This window comes from Pristis pectinata, chromosome 12, assembly GCF_009764475.1.
Source record: "Pristis pectinata isolate sPriPec2 chromosome 12, sPriPec2.1.pri, whole genome shotgun sequence".
NCBI classification, from domain to species: Eukaryota; Metazoa; Chordata; class Chondrichthyes; order Rhinopristiformes; family Pristidae; genus Pristis; species Pristis pectinata.
In genome coordinates, this window is record NC_067416.1 from 39,986,148 (window position 1) to 40,004,810 (window position 18,663).

At 46.9% G+C, this 18,663-nt stretch overlaps 2 protein-coding genes across 2 annotated transcripts in view; both read left to right on the top strand.

The window, feature by feature from the left end:
• Nucleotides 1–12,741, top strand: part of reep3b (receptor accessory protein 3b) — a 46,439-nt gene extending 33,698 nt beyond the window's left edge. The window contains exons 7-8 of the mRNA XM_052027853.1: nt 5,848–5,996; nt 9,340–12,741. Coding sequence (XP_051883813.1) covers nt 5,848–5,996; nt 9,340–9,405 — 215 coding nt within the window. The 3' untranslated portion in view covers nt 9,406–12,741. The remainder of the gene's footprint in view (nt 1–5,847; nt 5,997–9,339) is intronic.
• Nucleotides 12,742–14,774: 2,033 nt separating this feature from the next.
• The window catches only part of slc22a15 (solute carrier family 22 member 15), a 49,707-nt gene continuing 45,818 nt past the window's right edge, over nt 14,775–18,663 (top strand). The window contains exon 1 of the mRNA XM_052027630.1: nt 14,775–15,238. Within this exon, the coding sequence (XP_051883590.1) occupies nt 14,846–15,238 (393 nt within the window). The 5' untranslated portion in view covers nt 14,775–14,845. The remainder of the gene's footprint in view (nt 15,239–18,663) is intronic.

The window sequence follows — 18,663 nt, forward strand, 5'->3', positions numbered from 1 at the left end:
ATATGTAGATGCTGTGCATCAGGTGGCAGTCACCCCCCCCCCCCCCCCCCCCCCCCACACCTTAGAGTAGGTACTTCTAGGGACCAGGAGGCAGAGAGATGGGTGACTGTCAGGGGAGAGAAGGGGAACAGGCAAACAGTGCAGAGGACCCTGGAGGCTGTTCCCCTCAATAACAAATATTCCGCTTTGGATGCTGTTGAGGGGGATGACCTACAGGGATCAAGCAGCAGAAGCCAGGGCTCTGGCACTGGGACTGGTCCTGCTGCTCAGAAGGGAAGGGAGGAGAAGAGGAGGGCATTAGTGATAGGGGACCCGATAGTCAGGGGAACAGACAGGAGGTTCTGTGGATGTGAGCGAGAATCCCAGATAGTATGTTGCCTTCCAGGTGCCAGGGTCCGGGATGTCTCTGATCAGGTCCACAGCATTCTTGAGCGGGAGGGAAAGCAGCCAGAAGTCGTGGTACATGTTGGTACCAACGACATAGGTAGAAAGAGGGATGAGGTCCTGAAGAGTGAGTTTAAGAAGCTAGGTAGAAGGCTGAAGAACAGGACCTCAAGGGTAGCAATCTCGGGATTGCTGCCAGTGCCACGTGATAGTGAAGGAAAGAATAGGAGGAAATGGCAGATGAATGTGTGACTGAGGAGTTGGTGCAGGGGGCAAGGTTTTAGATTTTTGGATCATTGGGATCTCTTCTGGGGAAGGTGGGACCTGTACAGAATGGATGGGTTACACCTGAACTCAAGGGGGACCAATATCCTTGCAGGCAGGTTTGCTAGTGTCGTTCGGGAGGGTTTAAACTAGTTTGCAAGGGGGATGGGAACCGGAGGGGTAGGTCAGTGGAAGAAGTAAAGTCAGGTCTAACAGAGAGGCTTTGAGGAAGGAGAAGCAGAGTACTGGGTATAAAAGTAGAAAGGTGGATGGGCTAAAGTGCATTTACAAATGCAAGAAGTATCAGGAATAAGGGTGATGAACTAAGAGCTTGGATAAATACGTGGAACTACGATATTGTGGCTCTTGCAGAGACTTGGCTGTCACCAGGGCAGGAATGGTTGCTGAATATTCCTGGATTTCATTGTTTTAAAAGGGATGGGGGGGGGGGGGGGGGGGAGGGGGAAGAGGAGGAGGCTGGTGTTACTGGTCAGGGATACTATTACGGCTGCAGGAAGGGTGGATAATGTAGCAGGATCCTCTCTAGAGTTAGTATGGGTGGAAGTTAGGAACAAAAAAGGAGCAGTTACTCTACTGGGAGTATTCTTTAGGCCGTTTAAATGGGGCAGACTTTGTGAAGTGTGTTCACAACAGATTCTTGTCACAGTATGTTGACAGATTGACGAGGGGGAATGCCATATTAGATCTAGTATTAGGTAATGAACTGGGTCAAGTGACAGATCTATCACTGGGTGAGCATTTGGGGGACAGCGACCACCGCTCCATAACCTTTAGCATTGTCATGGACAGGGATAGGAGCAAAGAGGACAGGAAGATATTTAATTGGGGAAGGGCAAATTATGAGGCTATAAGGGTAGAACTTGCGAGTGTGAATCGGGATGACATTTTTGAAGGGAAATGTACCATGGAGATGTGGTTGTTGTTCAGAGATCTCTTGCAGGATGTTAGGGATAAATTTGTCCTGGTGAGGCAGAGAAGGAATGGCAGGGTGCAGGAACCATGGGTGACGAGAGGTGGAACAACTAGTTAAGAAGAAGAAGGCAGCATACATAACATTAAGAAGCAAGGATCAGATATGTCTCTAGAGGAATATAGGGTAGCAAGGAAGGAACTTAAGAAGGGGCTGAGGAGAGCAAGAAGGGGACATGAAAAAGCCTTGGTGAGTAGGGTTAAGGAAAACCCCAAGGCATTTTTTACTTATGTGAAGAGCAGAAGGATGACGAGAGTAAAGGTAGGACCAATTAGAGACAAAGGTGGGAAGATGTGCCTGGAAGCTGTGGAAGTGGGTGAGGTCCTCAATGAATACTTCTCTTCAGTATTCACCAAGGAGAGGGACCTTGATGATGCTGAGGACAGTGTTGGTAAGGTTAATATTCTGGAGCATGTAGATATCAAGAGAGAGGATGTGTTGGAGCTGTTAGAAAATATTAGGACAGATAAGTCCCTGGGGCCTGATGGAATATTCCCCAGGCTGCTCTGCGAGGCAAGGGAGGAGATTGCTGAACTGATGGCTAGGAGCTTTGAGTTCTCGTTGTCCACGGGAATGGTACCGGAGGATTGGAGGGTGGCAAATGTTGTCCCCTTATTCAAAAAAGGCAGTAGGGATAGTCCATGGAATTATGGACCAGTGAGCCTTGCGTCTGTGGTGGGCAAGCTGTTGGAAAGGATTCTTCAAGATAGGATCTATGGGCATTTAGAGAATCATGGTCTGATCAGCGATAGCCAGCATGGCTTTGTGAAGGGCAGATCGTGTCTCACAAGCCTGATAGGGTTCTTTGAGGAGGTGATCAGGAAGATTGAGGGTAGTGCAGTAGATGTGGTCTACATGGATTTTAGTAAGGCATTTGACAAGGTTCCACATGGTAGGCTTCTTCAGAAGGTCAGAGGGCATGGGATCCAGGGAGGCTTTGCCATGTGGATTCAGAATTGGCTTGCCTGTAGAAAGCAGAGGGCTGTGGTGGAAGGAGTGCATTCGGATTGGAGGGCTGTGACTAGCAGTGTCCCACAAGGATCGGTTCTGGGACCTCCTACTTTTTGTGATTTTTTTTTTTATTAATGACTTGGATGAGGGGGTAGAAGGGTGGGTTGGCAAATTTGCAGGCGACACAAAGGGTAGTGGTGGTGTGGATAGTGTGAAGGACTGTCGAAGATTGCAGAGGGACATTGATAGGATGCAGAGCTGGGCTGAGAAGTGGCAGATGGAGTTCAATCTGGAGAAGTGTGAGGTGGTACACTTTGGAAGGACAAACTCCAAGGCAGAGTACAAAGTTAATGGCAGGATTCTGGGTAGTGTGAGGAGCAGAGGGATCTGGAGGTTCATATCCACAGATCCCTGAAAGTTGCCACACAGGTGGATAGGGTAGTTAAGAAAGCTTATGGGATGTTAGCTTTCATAAGTCGTGGGATCGAGTTTAAGAGCTGCGAGGTAATGATGGAGCTCTACAAAACTCTGGTTAGACCACAGAGTACAGTGTCCAGTTCTGGTCACCTCATTATAGGAAGGATGTGGAAGAGCTGGAAAGGGTGCAGAGGAGATTTACCAGGATGCTGCCTGGTTTAGAGAGTATGGATTATGAGGAGAGACTGAGGGAGCTAGGGCTTTACTCTTTGGAGAGAAGGAGGATGAGAGGAGACATGATAGAGGTGTACAAAATATTAAGAGGAATAGATAGTGGACAGCCAGCGCCTCTTTCCCAGGGCACCAATGCTCAATACAGGAGGATATGGCTTTAAAGTAATGGGTGGGAAGTTGAAGGGAGATATCAGAGGAAGGTTTTTTACCCAGAGAGTGGTTGGGGCATGGAATGCACTGCCTGGGGTGGTGGCGGAGGCAGGTACATTGGTCAAGTTCAAGAGATTGCTAGATAAGCATATGGAGGAATTTAAAATAGAGGGATATGTGGGAGGAAGGGGTTAGATAGTCTTAGACGAGGTTTAAAGGTCAGCACAACATTGTGGGCTGAAGGGCCTGTATTGTGCTGTACTTTCTATGATTCTATGATGGATGGAGTAGAGAGAGCCTTTTCGCAAGGTGGGAATGTTAAAAACTAGAGCACTTGCATTCAAGGTGAGAGAGGGTAAGTTTAAAGGAGATTTGCGAGGCAAGTTGTATTACACAGTGTTAGGTGCCTGGATTATGTTGCTGGGGAGGTGGTGGAAGCAGATACGATAGCATATTTGAGAAACATTTAGACAGGCAGGTGAGCAAGCTAGTGATGGAGGGATGTAGACCATGTGTGGGCAGATGAGTAAATTAGTATCATGGTCAGCACAGGCATTGTGGGCCAAAGTGTCTGTTCCTGTTCTGTACGGTTTTATGTAAATGAAAAACAAAGTCCAAAGATGTACAATGTGGTCAGTCTGCATTTGAAAAAGAAGAATGTTTGCAATCATTGACACTGTTTCTGAATTGGAGCCATGCTTGAAATGCTGATCTGTGTCATTTGAATGATAATGTGATTTTTTTTAAAATTTACTTTTTAACTGCCTTCATTTCTATTGGCCCCTGAAAATTTCAAGCTTAACTCTTCATGGTAACTTGATTAAACATGGCATTACTTTCAAGCAATTTTTCCATCCAAGAACTAGAAGAAATAAGATGCCATTCAAGAGCTTGAGTCTGCTCTGCATTCAATAAGATCATAGCTGATCTTCCACCTTAATACCATTTTCTGGCTCTATCCCCTTATCCCGCAATTCTTTTAAGATCCAGAAAATTATTAATTTCCATTTTGAGTGCAGTTAATGACTGACCTTCACAGCCCTCTGGAGTAGAGAATTGCAAAGATTCATCACCCACTGAGTGAAGAAACTTATTTCAACTTTAAATGACTTTGAGACTCTGATTCCTAGTTCTAGACTTGTTGCCCAGGTGTAATGTCCTCCTCATGTCTACCCTGTTAAATCCTCTAAGAACTTAGTGTGTCACCTCTCATTCTTCTAAAACCTAGAGAAAAAAGATCAAGCCTCCCCAATCCCCATATGGCAGGCCCGCCATCCCAGGAACCAGATGGCTGAATTTTCACTGCACTTCTTTAAATATATTCCTGTTATTGTTGGTATAGGTGATTTTAAAATTGCACCCGATATTCCAAGTGTGATTTTTATCAAGACCTTACTACAATTATATAAGAGAACTTTACTCCATACTCAAATTCTCTTGTAATAAAGGTCAGCATACCATTTGTCACTCTAATTTCCTGCTGAACATGCATGCTATCTTTTAGTGGCTTGTGTACTAGGATGCCCAGGTCACTCTGCACATCAACAATTCCCAATCTGCCACTATCTAAGAAATGCTCAGCATTTGTATTTTCTCAACCAAAGTGGGTAACTACACATTTCTCCACATTGTACTCCATCTGCCATGTTGTTCAACTTGTCTATATTGCTTTGAAGCCTCCTCTGCATCCTCATCTGTACCCACATTCCCACTTTTGTGTCATCAGCAAATGTGGAAATGCTGCTGTTGATTCTGACAGTCAGGTCATTGATGTAGATTGTGAATAGCTGAGGCCCAAGAACAGCTTCCTATGGTCGCCCACTAGTTACAGCTACCAATGTGAGAAGGACTCATTTATTCCCACCTTTTGATTTTCTCTGGTAAATGAGGTGCTGTGCTTGTTCACTGGAAAAGACAAGTTTTTTTTGCTCTGCTGATTAACATTCACAAGCATGCAAAATGGGGAAAGTAAAGGAAAAATCTGGCTAATTTTCCACTGAAGTCTATCATGATTTGACAGCAGTGGGGGTTTATCTATTAGAGACAATGCACTGACAGAGAGATGCTTTTGACCTTTGATTATAATGGGGGGGGGGGAGGGTTGTTAGAGTTGGTGTAAAAGAGAACTAAATTGCTGCTTTGGGTCTCATCTTTCCCCCTCATCTATTGCTCTCTGTTTGTGATCTGGACTTTAAACCTGATGTGTGAGCTTGAGGTGGTGTTGCACTCTGGTGAACAAACATGTAATTTTTGCATGTTGGTACAAGGGTGCTTGTGGAATTTAAACACTGAATATGTGGAAATGAACTACTTCATCTACTTTTGTATACATCCTTCCCCCCCCCCCCCCCACCCACCCCCAATTGACAATTAACACTTAATGTGCACAGAAATTAGTTTGATGGAAGCAATTGCAGGATGTAATATGCCAATTAATGTGCTATGTCATCTCTTAGACAAGCATTTTGACTATGACGATGTGGATAGTGAGGATCGATCAGAGGTTGAGCAAAACAGTGCTCATTCTGATGATGAGGTGATCACACAAAAGCATCTTCAACGATCACAGAGCCTCAAAATAAAACGGAAAGGCCAACGTAAAGAGGTAACTTCTTTTGGTTCTGTAACTGTGCTCCGTCACTGTTTGTTTTGATTTTATTTATCCAAAAGTATTGCAGTTAGGTTTTGTTTTCAATTTGTCGGTTTCTGAATGCTTTGGATTTGAATTTTATTGCGTAAAATAGGTTGAGTGAGCTAGGGCTTTTCTCTTTGGAGCGAAGGAGGATGAGAGGTGACCTAATAGAGGTGTACGAGATGAGAGGCATAGATCGAGTGGACAGCCAGAGAATTTTTCCCAGGGTGGAAATGGCTAACACGAGGGGGTATAATTTTAAGGTGACTGGAGGAAAGTATAGGGGGAATATCAGAGGTAAGTTATTTTTACCAAAGAGTGGTGGGTGCGTGGAACGTGCTGGTAGAGGTAGATACATTAGGGACATTTAATAGACTCTTAAATAGGCACGTGGATGACAGAAAAATGGAAGGGTATGTGGGACGGAATAGTTAGATTGATCTTAGAGTAAGTTAAAAGGTCAATACAGCATCATGGGCTAAAGGGCCTGTACTGTACTGTGCCATTATGTTCTATGCAGTATTTTTAGATCCCATTCACAGTTTTAGTTTTAAACAAAAAGTGGGTGATATTTTCAGTGCAAATATGTAACTGGTTTCCAGGTTATGAGATTATTCTCCATGGAGTAAAGAAGGTTAAAGGATTAAAAGATATAATTAAATTGAAGGATTTCTGATCGAGTCACTGACAGAAGATTAGTAAATGGAAAACACTGATCTTAAGGTCATTGGAATTAGAGGAGAAATAAATGTATCCAAAAAGTAACAAAAAATTAGGTGAGAGAAATTAATACTCCTCAGGATAATTATGTACAAGGAGTGTGAATTTGATCATCCGTCCAGATACGAGTAGAAAATCCCAGTGCTTCATCAAATTGTTCTCAAACACAAAATGTTAAGTATACTTGAGTCGCAAGGAATCTGTGGAGAAAGAAACAGTTAATGCTTCAAGTCAATGCTGTGATAAGTCTGAGGCTGAATAGTCCTGGTAAGGCCCAAACTGAGCATCGGTGAATAGTTAATTGTGAGTGGGTGTCACTAGATGGTATCGTCAGTGATCGTTTCCATCCCCCTTCTGATGATTAAACCAGACTGGGTAGAAATTTGCTAAACCTAATTTTTGTTACTTTTTGGATACATTTGTTTCTCCTCTAATTCCAATGACCTTAAAATCAGTGTTTTCCATTTACCAATCTTCTGTCAGTGACTCTATTAGAAATCAACATACATTTTGATCCTTTAGCCGCCTTTACTCCATGGAGAATAATCTCATAACCTGGAAACCAGTTACATATTTGTACTGAAAATATCACCCACTTTTTGTTTAAAACTGAAACTGTGAATGGGATCTAAAAATACTACATAGAACATTACATCACACTACAGGCCTGGTTTTTATGAGTGGGCATCTGAGCATTTTTCCACATTGTTGGGTAGATGCTAGTGTTATAACTGTACTGGAACAGCTGGGCTTGAGGCTCAGCTAGTTCCGGAGTGCAGGTCTTGAGTATTACAGCTTGGATGCTCAAAAGGTGATGTACAAAACTGGAATGGTTGATTATCTGAAATTGTCACATTCAGCATTTGAGTCCCAAAGGCTGTAAAGATCTCTGAAAAGGTTTGCTGTTCCATCAGTTTACATTGATATTTGATGGATCAGTGCAGGAAGCTAGAAACCAGGGTCCAAGTTGGAAGGAGATTTAAGTCGACACATAATTGGAAGCCAAGGGTCATCTTTGCAGACTGAATTGAGGTGTTCTACAAAGTCAGGTTTCTCCAAAGTAGAGTAGATCATATTGTGTGAACTGGAATTGGTTTATTATTGTCACTTGTACCGAGGTACAGTGGAAAATCTTAACTTGCATACTGTTCATACAGCTCAATTCATTACACAGTGCATTGAGGTAGTACAAGGTAAAATGATACATAATGCAGAATACAGAGAAAGTGCAGTGCAGGTAGACATTGAATGCGGTACAGTAAATTAGAAAAACAAGTAAATTGCTGCTTCACCCTGAAGGAGTATTCTGTTTCCTGAATGATAATGGGTGAGGAGGTAAAAGGGCAGATGTTGCATTTTTTTTTTGCAGTTGCATCTGAAGGTGAAGTGAGAAGAGGTGGGTATTAGTGGAGATGGAAGAGTGGACTACAGTTGGGGAGGGGGAAACTGTGTCCCATTGTGTCACTTTGAGGTTGGTGGAAATTACAGAATGGGTGTAAGGTGAGGGCAGGGGGAACCCCAGCTTTGTTCTGGGCAATAAGAGTGGATGATCAAAAGTGGGTAATGGAGCAAAGGTCAACTATGGTGGAGGGGAATCCTCAGTTGAGGGAAAAAGGAGGACCTGTTGACAATCCTGGTGTGCAATGTGGTGTCATCAGAATAGATGTATTAGAGATGGAGAAGTTCGGAAAATGGAATGGAATAAATTGGGGGGAGGGGGGTGTGGTGGGGTGGCTGGGGGTGGAAAAGTGCAGTCATAGTAGTAATGAGAGCCTGTGGAGTTGTAGTTCAGCTGTTGTGCATAGTTTTCACCTCAATAATCCTTTCTTGAAGTTTATCTTGACTACCTTCTATCAGTTTGGGCCTGTCATTGTATGTTTTTCCAAAATTTAATTTGAAGTAATATTCTGGAATGATCCTACCATTCTTGTGTATGTCAGTAAGATCATCCAGGGAGACTGAAGTTCATGTTGGTTCAGTCTATGACCCAAGGGCTCAGCCTTTGCACATAATCTTACATCTCAAAGTTACAAGCCACAGTACAGAAGGCTATTTCACCTATCATGCCAATGTCAGCTCTTAAGGCTGTCCAATTCCCCACATAACTTGTAGATATTTCATGTTCATGAGTCATGATTTTATTACTCCTAGGGATAATCTCATCTTCCTTTTCAGGCATTACATTCCAGATGATTAAAGCTTGTTGTTCGGTTAAAAATAATCTGCTTGTTGCCCACTCCACTGGTTCTTTCACCAGTTCTGTTGAGTCTGTGTCATCTTTTGCCAAATCTCCTGGCAGTGGATCCTTTTTATCCCATTTGCTCAATAATTCCCATAGTTCTGGACATTTCTATTTAATCTCTTCAACTCTGCTTCATGGAGAACATTACCAGCTTCTCTAGTCTTGGTGCCACTGCAATCAATCTCCTCTGCACCTGCTCAGAAGAATCATTAGTTAGAAATGGAGGAAATCAAGATTGAACTGTCAGTAATTTATTAACTCTGTTTACTTGTCTGACTTTAATTGCCATAAATTGAACATCTGTGTGTGTTTTGTTTAAAATATATTAAGCAAATTTTGCTTTTGAATTTTTAGGTTCGGTATGGATCCCTGAAGTTGAGATCTAAGAAGAGGTCCCAATGTAGTTATATCCCAGGATAAGATGCTTTGGATATTCTTTTTGATTCTGACTTGACCTGAATATGTGCAGTGTGATTTGTAAATATTTTTTTTAACTTCAAGAAAGCTGAGATTTGCTGTTTCCTATGATATATGACTTTGTCATCTTGACTCATCCTGCTGAGTTGGCCCAGTGACTGAGGTCTGCATTTATTGTAGTTGTCCTGTGATGATGGGGCTTGAAACTGATATGTAATATCGGCTGGTAACTTTAAATCATTAACCGGAAGAGTAATCTTTCACAGAGTATATTGTGACAATTCAGGAGAAGGCTTAACCAATAGATTTCGAGGAGAAGATTTGAAGAACTTGAATTCTGAATTACGGAGAAGCTCATGGAAACATTGAATTTGAGCTGTGGTTTTTAAAAAAAATCGAGTATATGTTTGTCATAGAAGTATGCACTTTCTTGCACTCAACACTAATGACCGCATTTTCAGTAATGATTTGGTAACTCTGGGCTTGTACTGTAAAACCTTCTATAAGTGTGTTTCAGATAGAACTCAAAAGTTGAATATGTTAAAAGCAAAATATTTAGTATTTTGAATGACAATTTTTTGAACATTACTTGCATGTTTTTATAAATTTTGTATAAGTTAATAGGTGCCTTTATTTTATATCTGTCAGTGTAGGTTGTGAATTTTTCCAACTTTCTACCTTTTTAAATATGGAATATACTGAGCACAATTCAGTAGCAAGTACTTGGTGTAATTGACTTGTGAATTCTAGGATGTTCTTGGGATTCAAACGTTCAGATAAATGTTGGTATGTGACTATTCACCTGGTTCTCAAGTTTTAACAACAGACGTTTTTAGCTGTATTTTGATATGTAGAATGCAGCAGAGCTGCAATAAGTGTACAGGTTGGTGCAGGACTTAAAGCTTTTATTGTAATAAATTTGTTCTGACAGTTACATTTAAGACATTTTTTAATTGTCTAAATACAAACGATTTCTACCCAATGGTTGGGAATGCAATGCAAAGGATTATTGATTGTTTAAATAACTAAATATAACAAACATACATGCACCATACAAAGCGTCTTTAACCTGAAGCATTAACTCTGTTTCTTATTCCACAGATACTGCCTGACCTGATGAGTATTTCCAGCATTTTGTTTTTATTTCAGATTTCCAGCATGTGCATTTTTGTTCATCCCTTGCAGTTCAATGTCTTGCTTGCAAGAAGCACTCAACTTTCTGCAGGTTCAGACTAATGTAATCCGACTGGCCTATAGGATACTGATGATGCCAGTCTTAAAGGACATTCTCTTCCCCCCTCCCACCCCAACAAGAACATTTCCTGTTCTTGTTACTGACAGATCTCCCAAGTTGACACATTTAATCAAGCCCACCCATCGCTGCTACTTAGCCAGTGAATGGGAATTCAGCTCAGCTATCTAAATGGCAAAGGATCCTTGCTGATTGATTTTTCCTTTCCTTGATGCAACTGGTGAAACAGCAAAGCAAACCACAGTAAAACTCTAATCTGACTATTTGGAAATCCTGTTTGTTCTGCATTTGGCTCACCGGGTAATGTTCCCTGCACTGCCTCACCAGGCACCTGGTTCCTGCATACCCTGGTAACTTACCAGATTCACTGGGAAATTTATTATAGTACAGAGTAACATCTTTTACAATTGATAGTGTATTGGGCTATTATTAAGAATGGAAAATATGCCAGCTAATCAGCCTTTTACTCAATTAACAAAGTGAGGCCTTCATTAACGTGGCTTGTCTCTTAAGTGGACTAGAGCTGGAATCTGATTTCCTGCCCGTCATCTCCCTTTATTAGAATGAGTGCTATAATTGGATATGTGCTGAGATTCTTTGGTGGTTAATTGTTTTTGTTTTGGGCTGTTAGAAGTCAAGCACATTGGTGGATCTGTGGTGACATTGGACCAACTAGTTATGGATGGCAGATTTCCTTTCCTGAAATCAAATAGGTTGATATGACTGGTGGCTTTATGGTCAAAGATACTGAGACTGGCTTTTTTTATTTCTCCATGTACAGTAATGACAAATTGATATTTAAATTCAGCAGCAATGGTAGCATTCAAATTAGTGATCAATGGTCAAAAGTTCTTGTTGCTGGTTTGGTAATTTAACCACTACATCGCTGTAGTCTGCCTTTGCCTTTGGAAGTGAAAGTTATGAAAATCAACAGCAGGAAACACCTGGTTTCTTAACATTTTTTGAGATATGATATGTTAAATCAAAGTTTTATGTGATGGCTGAGGTACCACTCACTATATCATGGCCTGCACATTGTCATTTACCTCAAGGTTTCCTAGCAAGTAAAGTAAAATGTGAAGCCATGCAGTATAACTTGCCCCACCACCATCCCACTGAATTTTGGGGTCTCCCTCAGCTAGAGAAACACAAAAGATCTCAACAGCCTGGATTGCTACCAACAGAAGTTGCCTGACCATGCAAAGACTGGGACTTTCCTCACTCCCAGTGCTGCGCTGGTTGGGTCAGCGATTTGTGAGCAACCAGGCCACTTTCACTACCTTTCCACCTGAAAAGAAGATGCATGTTGGTAGTTGTGATATTAACTGCCATTCAGCAGATCAAACATCTTGGGCCTATTGTTCAGAACACTTGGATTTATTGGAAGTGGTTTACTGGTCATCCTTTGGCCCTCTTCACATTATTATCAACAACTGGTACAGCTTGCTGTCCACGTTTTTTTTTCCCCTGTTGGCTTTATGCTGCTAGTAATGAAATTTGCACGCTTTGTTTTGTTGTCCATGTTCTCCATCACTAAACTTGACACTGAGATTTAGGTTTCTTTTATCACTCTGTATGAGGGTAAGTTCTACAAAAGGAACAGAAATAGCTAACCTCCTCCTTGAGCTTATTATGATTCCAGAACATCGTGGCAGAACTAATGTTCGGCCTCTTCTCCACTCCTGATCTATGCATCCCAGTGTTATCTGGTTATGTTACTTTACTTCTGTTTATAGGTGTAAACGATACTCTTCCCTGAAACTAGTCACTATGAATCTTTTTTGTTCTGGCTGGACAAGATGTCAATGACACAAATTTATTGACCTATTTTTATGTTGGGTTTGGCTAATTATGCTGTCAATCAAAACTACCTTTCCCTTAGTTCTGCCCTCTGGCAGACATATTCAAGGCACTGTTCTCACCTTAACTGAATATTCTAAGGTTGTATTAACAAACAGGAATGACTATGAGGAATGTGGGCAGGTGAGTTTCAACAAAACAAAGGTAAAATACTGCAGCTGCTGGAAATCATAGAAAAAATTAAAATTTGTGGGTGTTCATCAATTTGGTGAGAAACCATATGTTCTTATGTTAATTAACCAGTACTATGTATACAGTTCTGTTATTGTCCTCAATAAATACTACTTGCAGCTGTGATGACAGGGTGTGATAAGTCACTGGGTTGGAGGTGGCACTGTTCTTGTGCTGGGAGAATGTGATACCTTGTCCAGTCAGAGGACAACTGCTGTTAAGTGTGATTTATTCAGTGATACTCCTGTCTATCTAGCAAGCTGCTGAGAAAGGATCCAACAGCTAAAAATTAACACTACCTCTCATGTGGACAATATAATTACTTAATTCTGAAAACAACATGGTAGAGTATTTCTGGTGCAAATTTCATGATCTCAGTGGTGCAACAGTTAGTGCTGCTACTGCAAGGCCCAAGCAATATGAGTTCAATCCTGACCTGGGGTGCTGTCAGTGTGGTGTTTACATGTTCTTGAGACCTCTGGCAACAGTCCAAGAAAAAATTATATAGTATCCTCGGAGTTGGCTGTCCTCAAAAATTGTTACGGTTCTGTGTCTTCACTAAACCTAGTGCATATTGAGGTTCAATGACCCAGTACACCCTTTGACTCTAGGTCTGCAAATAATCTTCCTCAGAGCCAAGATATTTGGACAACCAATGGTAGATGGTTCAAAGCAGTGAGATGTACCACTAATTCACTTTGCAAAATCTTCCAAGTGAACTGGCACTGTGGCCAAAGCAATGTTGAAGTCCAAAATTCAAGCATTTAGGTTCAGATCAAGCTCAACCATATTTGAAGGGTGAGTCATGCCTGAAATAAGATTCCCAAAGTAGGTACTCTGAGTTTGAGGGGAGAGATTTCCAAAAAGCTAGAGGAAATGTTTCAAAGATGTAACTATTACCATGTACAAATTATGGAATTAGTCACCTTCGTCTGTGGCTGCATCAGGCTCTGCGTTGAACCCAAGTACGTGGGCACCAAGGGTCACTACGTACTGAGGTTCTACCTGTCCCTGCTGTTGCGAAGGATGGGCCTGGCCCTGTGGCCACACGGCATCCCAGTCAGCTGGACATTGCCGCACTACCTGTCCTTTGTGGGAAAAGTTCTTCCGGACCAATCCCTTGGACCATAAGTCCATCAGGAAGTGGTCAGCACAGAACATCCTGCGGACACTGCAGGAGAAGGACTCGATGGACAGCGTGGGGTGGTTCCCTGAGCAGACTGTCCAGACCATCTGGCAGAATGCCTCATTGCCAGAACTCACCAACAAGCACCACGACCTTGCTTGGCTGGCGGTGAGAGGGGCCCTCCCAGTAAGATCTGTCCTGCATGGTTGGGGCATCACCCCCAGCGTGTGCTGCCCCCGGGAAGACTGCGCTGGGGATGAGATGGTCACCCACCTCTTTTCAGGCTGTGGGTTTGCGAGGAGGGTGTGGCGAAAGATGCAGAGGTCCTTGTTACGTTTCATCCCCAGCAGCAGCATAACAGAGGATTCTCTGATCTACGGGCTGTTCCCGGGGACACACACAGAGACTGACAGCAACTGCTGCTGGAAGGTCAACTCGGTGAAAGACGCCCTTTGGTCTGCCTGAAACTTGTTGGTCTCCCAGCACTGTGAGATGTCCGTAGGGGGATGCTGCTGACTGGCACATTCCAGGCTGCAGGAGTACGTGCTGAGGGACGCACTGAAGCTGGGTGCAGCCAGCGCGAGGGCTCAGTGGGGAAGGATGACCGTTTAGGGTTCTTCTGCCACAGGAGAAGGAGGGGCGGGGTCAGGTGAGGAAGCCGCTCAAATGTTGAAAATATGGCATTGGGGTATTACCCCAGGGAGCCACATGTGTGGCATTGGTGCTGTGTTTTTTATATATAAAAAGGTAACACTAACAATTGAACTGTACACGAATGTAAAGGTTTGAACAGTTATTATTGTATATAGTTTATTTTTTTATCAAAATAAACTTTATTCATAATAAAAATTAGTTCAATCCAAACACTGCACCCACATTCCCTGGCATGGTCTAGCTGCCCCAACTGCAGCAGTCTCTGAGTCGTACAGGGACCTCATTACTTCTGTGGCTTTTGTGTTGCAGAGGAACTAAATGTTCCTCAAAGACGAGGGGATTACCCAATATTACCAAGTTAGACTTGCTCGGGCGCTGTCATGATTACGGTGCAAAGAGGCACCCAGCGCGCTGCGGCGCTGTGCCGGGGTTGGGCTGCAGTACCGCGCCCGGCCTCCCGCGGCGCTGTGCCGGGGTTGGGCTGCAGTACCGCGCCCGGCCTCCCGCGGCGCTGTGCCGGGGTTGGACTGCAGTACCGCGCCCGGCCTCCCGCGGCGCTGTGCCGGGGTTGGGCTGTAGTACCGCGCCCGGCCTCCCGCGGCGCTGTGCCGGGGTTGGGCTGCAGTACCGTGCCTGGCCTCCCGCGGCGCTGCCGGATGCCGCTGCCGCCAGTGCCCGGACCGCCTGCGATGGACGTGGACGATTCGATGGTGTCGGTGGGCGAATTCGGGAGTTACCAGAAGCAGCTGACGTGCACCTTCGTCCTTCTGCAGGTGGGAGCGCCCGCGATCTACCGCAGCCGGGGGGGGGGGGGGGGGGGGGGGGGGGGGTAACCGGGCCCGGCTGGGGATCTGCCTCTGCCTGAATTGGTCCAAAAAAAAAGGGAACGGCTGTTAACCAGATGGGAGCGGAAGCCGCTCCTCTCATCCTCTGGAGCAGGGCCGTCGGCACCCATACCTTCCCGCTCTTCCCTCCCTCCCCCCCTCTCCCTCCCCCCCTCTCCCCTCTCCCTCCCTCCCCCCTCCCCTCCCCCCTCTCCTCCCCCTTCTCCCCCCTCCCCTCCCCTCCCTCCCCTCCTCCCTCCCCTCCCTCCCCTCCTCCCCCTCCCCTCCCCTCCTCCCCTCTCCCCCCCTCCCCTCCTCCCCTCTCCCCCCCCTCCCCCCCCTCCCCTCCTCCCCTCTCCCCCCCCTCCCCCCCCTCCCCCCCCTCCCCCCCCTCCCCTCCTCCCCTCTCCCCCCCCTCCCCTCCTCCCCTCCTCCCCCCCCTCCCCTCCTCCCTCCTCCCCTCTCTCCCCCTCCCCCCCTCCCCTCTCCCCCCCCCCCTCCCCTCCCTCCCCCCCCCTCCCCCCCTCCCCTCCCTCCCCCCCCTCCCCTCCCTCCCCTCCTCCCCCTCCCCTCCTCCCCCCCCTCCCCTCCCTCCCCTCCTCCCCCTCCCCTCCTCCCCCTCCCCTCCTCCCCCTCCCCTCCCTCCCCTCCTCCCCCTCCTCCCCCTCCTCCCCCTCCCCTCCCTCACCCCCTCCCCTCCCTCCCCTCCCCTCCTCCCCCTCCCCTCCCTCACCCCCAACCCCTCCCACCCTCATCCCCTCCTCCCCCTCCCCTCCCTCCCCTCCCCTCCCTCCCCTCCTCCCCCTCCCCTCCCTCCCCCTCCCCTCCCTCCCCTCCCTCCCCCTCCCCTCCCTCCCCCTCCCTCCCTCCCCCTCCCCTCCCTCCCCTCCCTCCCCCTCCCCCTCCCCTCCCTCCCTCCCCCTCCCCCTCCCCTCCCTCCCCCTCCCCTCCCTCCCCCTCCCTCCCCCTCCCCTCCCTCCCCTCCCTCCCCCTCCCCTCCCTCCCCTCCCTCCCCCTCCCCTCCCTCCCCTCCCTCCCCCCCTCCCCCCCCCCCCCCTCCCCCTCCCCTCCCCTCCCCTCCCTCCCCTCCTCCCCCTCCCCTCCCTCCCCTCCTCCCCCTCCCCTCCCTCTTCTCCCCTCCTCCCCCTCCCTCTTCTCCCCTCCCTCCCCCTCCCCCTCCCCTCCCTCCCTTCCCCTCCCTCCCCTCCTCCCCCTCCCCTCCCTCTTCTCCCCTCCCTCCCCTCCTCCCCCTCCTCCCCCTCCCCTCCCTCCCCTCCTCCCCCTCCCCTCCTCCCCCCTCCCCTCCTCCCCCCTCCCCTCCTCCCCCCTCCCTCCCCCTCCCCCCCTCCCCCTCCCCCTCCCCCCCCTCCCCCTCCCCCCCTCCCCCTCCCCCTCCCCCCCCTCCCCCTCCCCCCCCTCCCCCCCCTCCCCCTCCCCCCCCTCCCCCTCCCCCCCTCCCCCCCCTCCCCCTCCCCCCCTCCCCCCCTCCCCCCTCCCCCCCTCCCCTCCTCCCCCCCACCTCCCTCCCCTCCTCCCCCCCACCTCCCTCCCCTCCTCCCCCCCACCTCCCTCCCCTCCTCCCCCCACCTCCCTCCCCTCGACCATCAACTTCCTCTGTTGTGATCCCATCTCTGCCATCAGCACCCTAACTCTCCCCCACTACCTCTAACCCAAACCCAATACGTGGATACCCACCCCATTCACCAGCACCTCTGTCCATTGCTGCTGTCCACTCAGTGCAACCCTCTCTTTCTCCCCCTCCACACTGAACTACCATTGTCAGCACCCATTGCCATCCCCACCCTCAGGATACCTCCCCCTAATCCCAGGGAACTTCCACACTTCACTCAGGAGTATCTCTCCACAATGATTCCTATCCCCATGTCACAACCACTCACACCCTTGCTCTCTTTAAACTATTGTCCTGGTTAACATCCCCTCCTTCCTCTCTTCTCTAGAGCTCCCCACTGCTTCCTGACACCCTGATCACAAGTCTGACGCTCCTGCTGTTGGGAGCCCCAACCACACTGCCAGGAGTGCAACACCACCTACCAATCAAGCCTTGACCCAACCTCCTTGAGTTTCCTTACTCCCTGTAATTAACCAACCTTACCGAAAAAATCCAGTCAGGAAGCCTCACTGCCTCCCTCTCCTCCTCCCACCCACAAAACAAGTCTGCTCAGTTCCAACTCATGGCCTTCACCTTCCCCACCCATGGTTACCTTCCTGATCACGGGTTCTCTGTAATGTTTATTCTGTGATGCAGTATTGAAAGTGAAAGAGCAATTGCAGATGCCAGAAATCTGAAACAAACTCAGAAAATGCTGGAAATATTCAACAACAGAATTGGTGAGGGGTCTTTGACCTGAAACATTACCTCTGTCTCTCTCTTCACAGATGCTGCCTGACCTGTTGAGCATTTCCAGCATTTTCTGTTTTGTTTCTGTTGGAGGGATGGACCCCATGTATATTCTTTATTACACTAACTGAGGAAGCTTCTCTGTCTGAAACGCTGTCGACTTTGTTGCCTGAGGGAATGTCCCTGATGCAGTTACTCTCCATTGCGCAGTGTGAGGGACTGATCTGAGTCTTCGCCATCAGCCAGTTGGAGGGAAGGATCCTTGATGCATTTAGTGTCCATTACACTGACAGAGGGGCAGATCCCGGTTAAGTTTTGTGTCCGTCACATTGACTCAGCAAGGAATCCCTTTCGTGTTTGCTCTCGTCTACACTGAAGGTGGGAGGGATCCCAGCCACGTTTACTTCTCATAATGCTGACCAAAGGAGGGATTGTTATTCTCCATTGCACCCAATGAGGGAGACATCCCTGTCACGTTTTCTCTTTACTACGCTGACTCAGAAAGGGGGAGGGATCTTTGTGCTGTTTACTGTTTATCACGCTTCTGTGTTGTTTATTCTCCATCACAGAGTCTGAGGGACAGATCCGTGTCACGTCTACTGACTGAGAGAAGGTCCTCTGTCACATTCGCTGTCAGTTACTGTGTGGGGGGAGGGATCACTCACATTTACAGTCCGTCACTGACAAGGTGTAGATTCTATCATGATGCTCCCCGTCACCCTGGCTGAGGTGGGAGTTGCTTCACATCATTTACCCTCAGGTGTCCCTGTTGCACTCACTGCCTGTTAGAGTGATCAGTGGATTCCCTGTCAAGTTAATTGTACTGATTGAGGGAACAGCTGCTTGTTAAGGTTTTTCCCAATCCCACTGACTGCAGGGAGTGGCCCCTGGTGTAGGCTCCATCACATTGATGGTTGGTGTAGAGGTATTGCTCCCTGTTTACTCATCTATTACTCCTACTGTGGAGATCCCTATCACATTTGAAAAACACTGTCACAGTGTTTTTCACATCGAT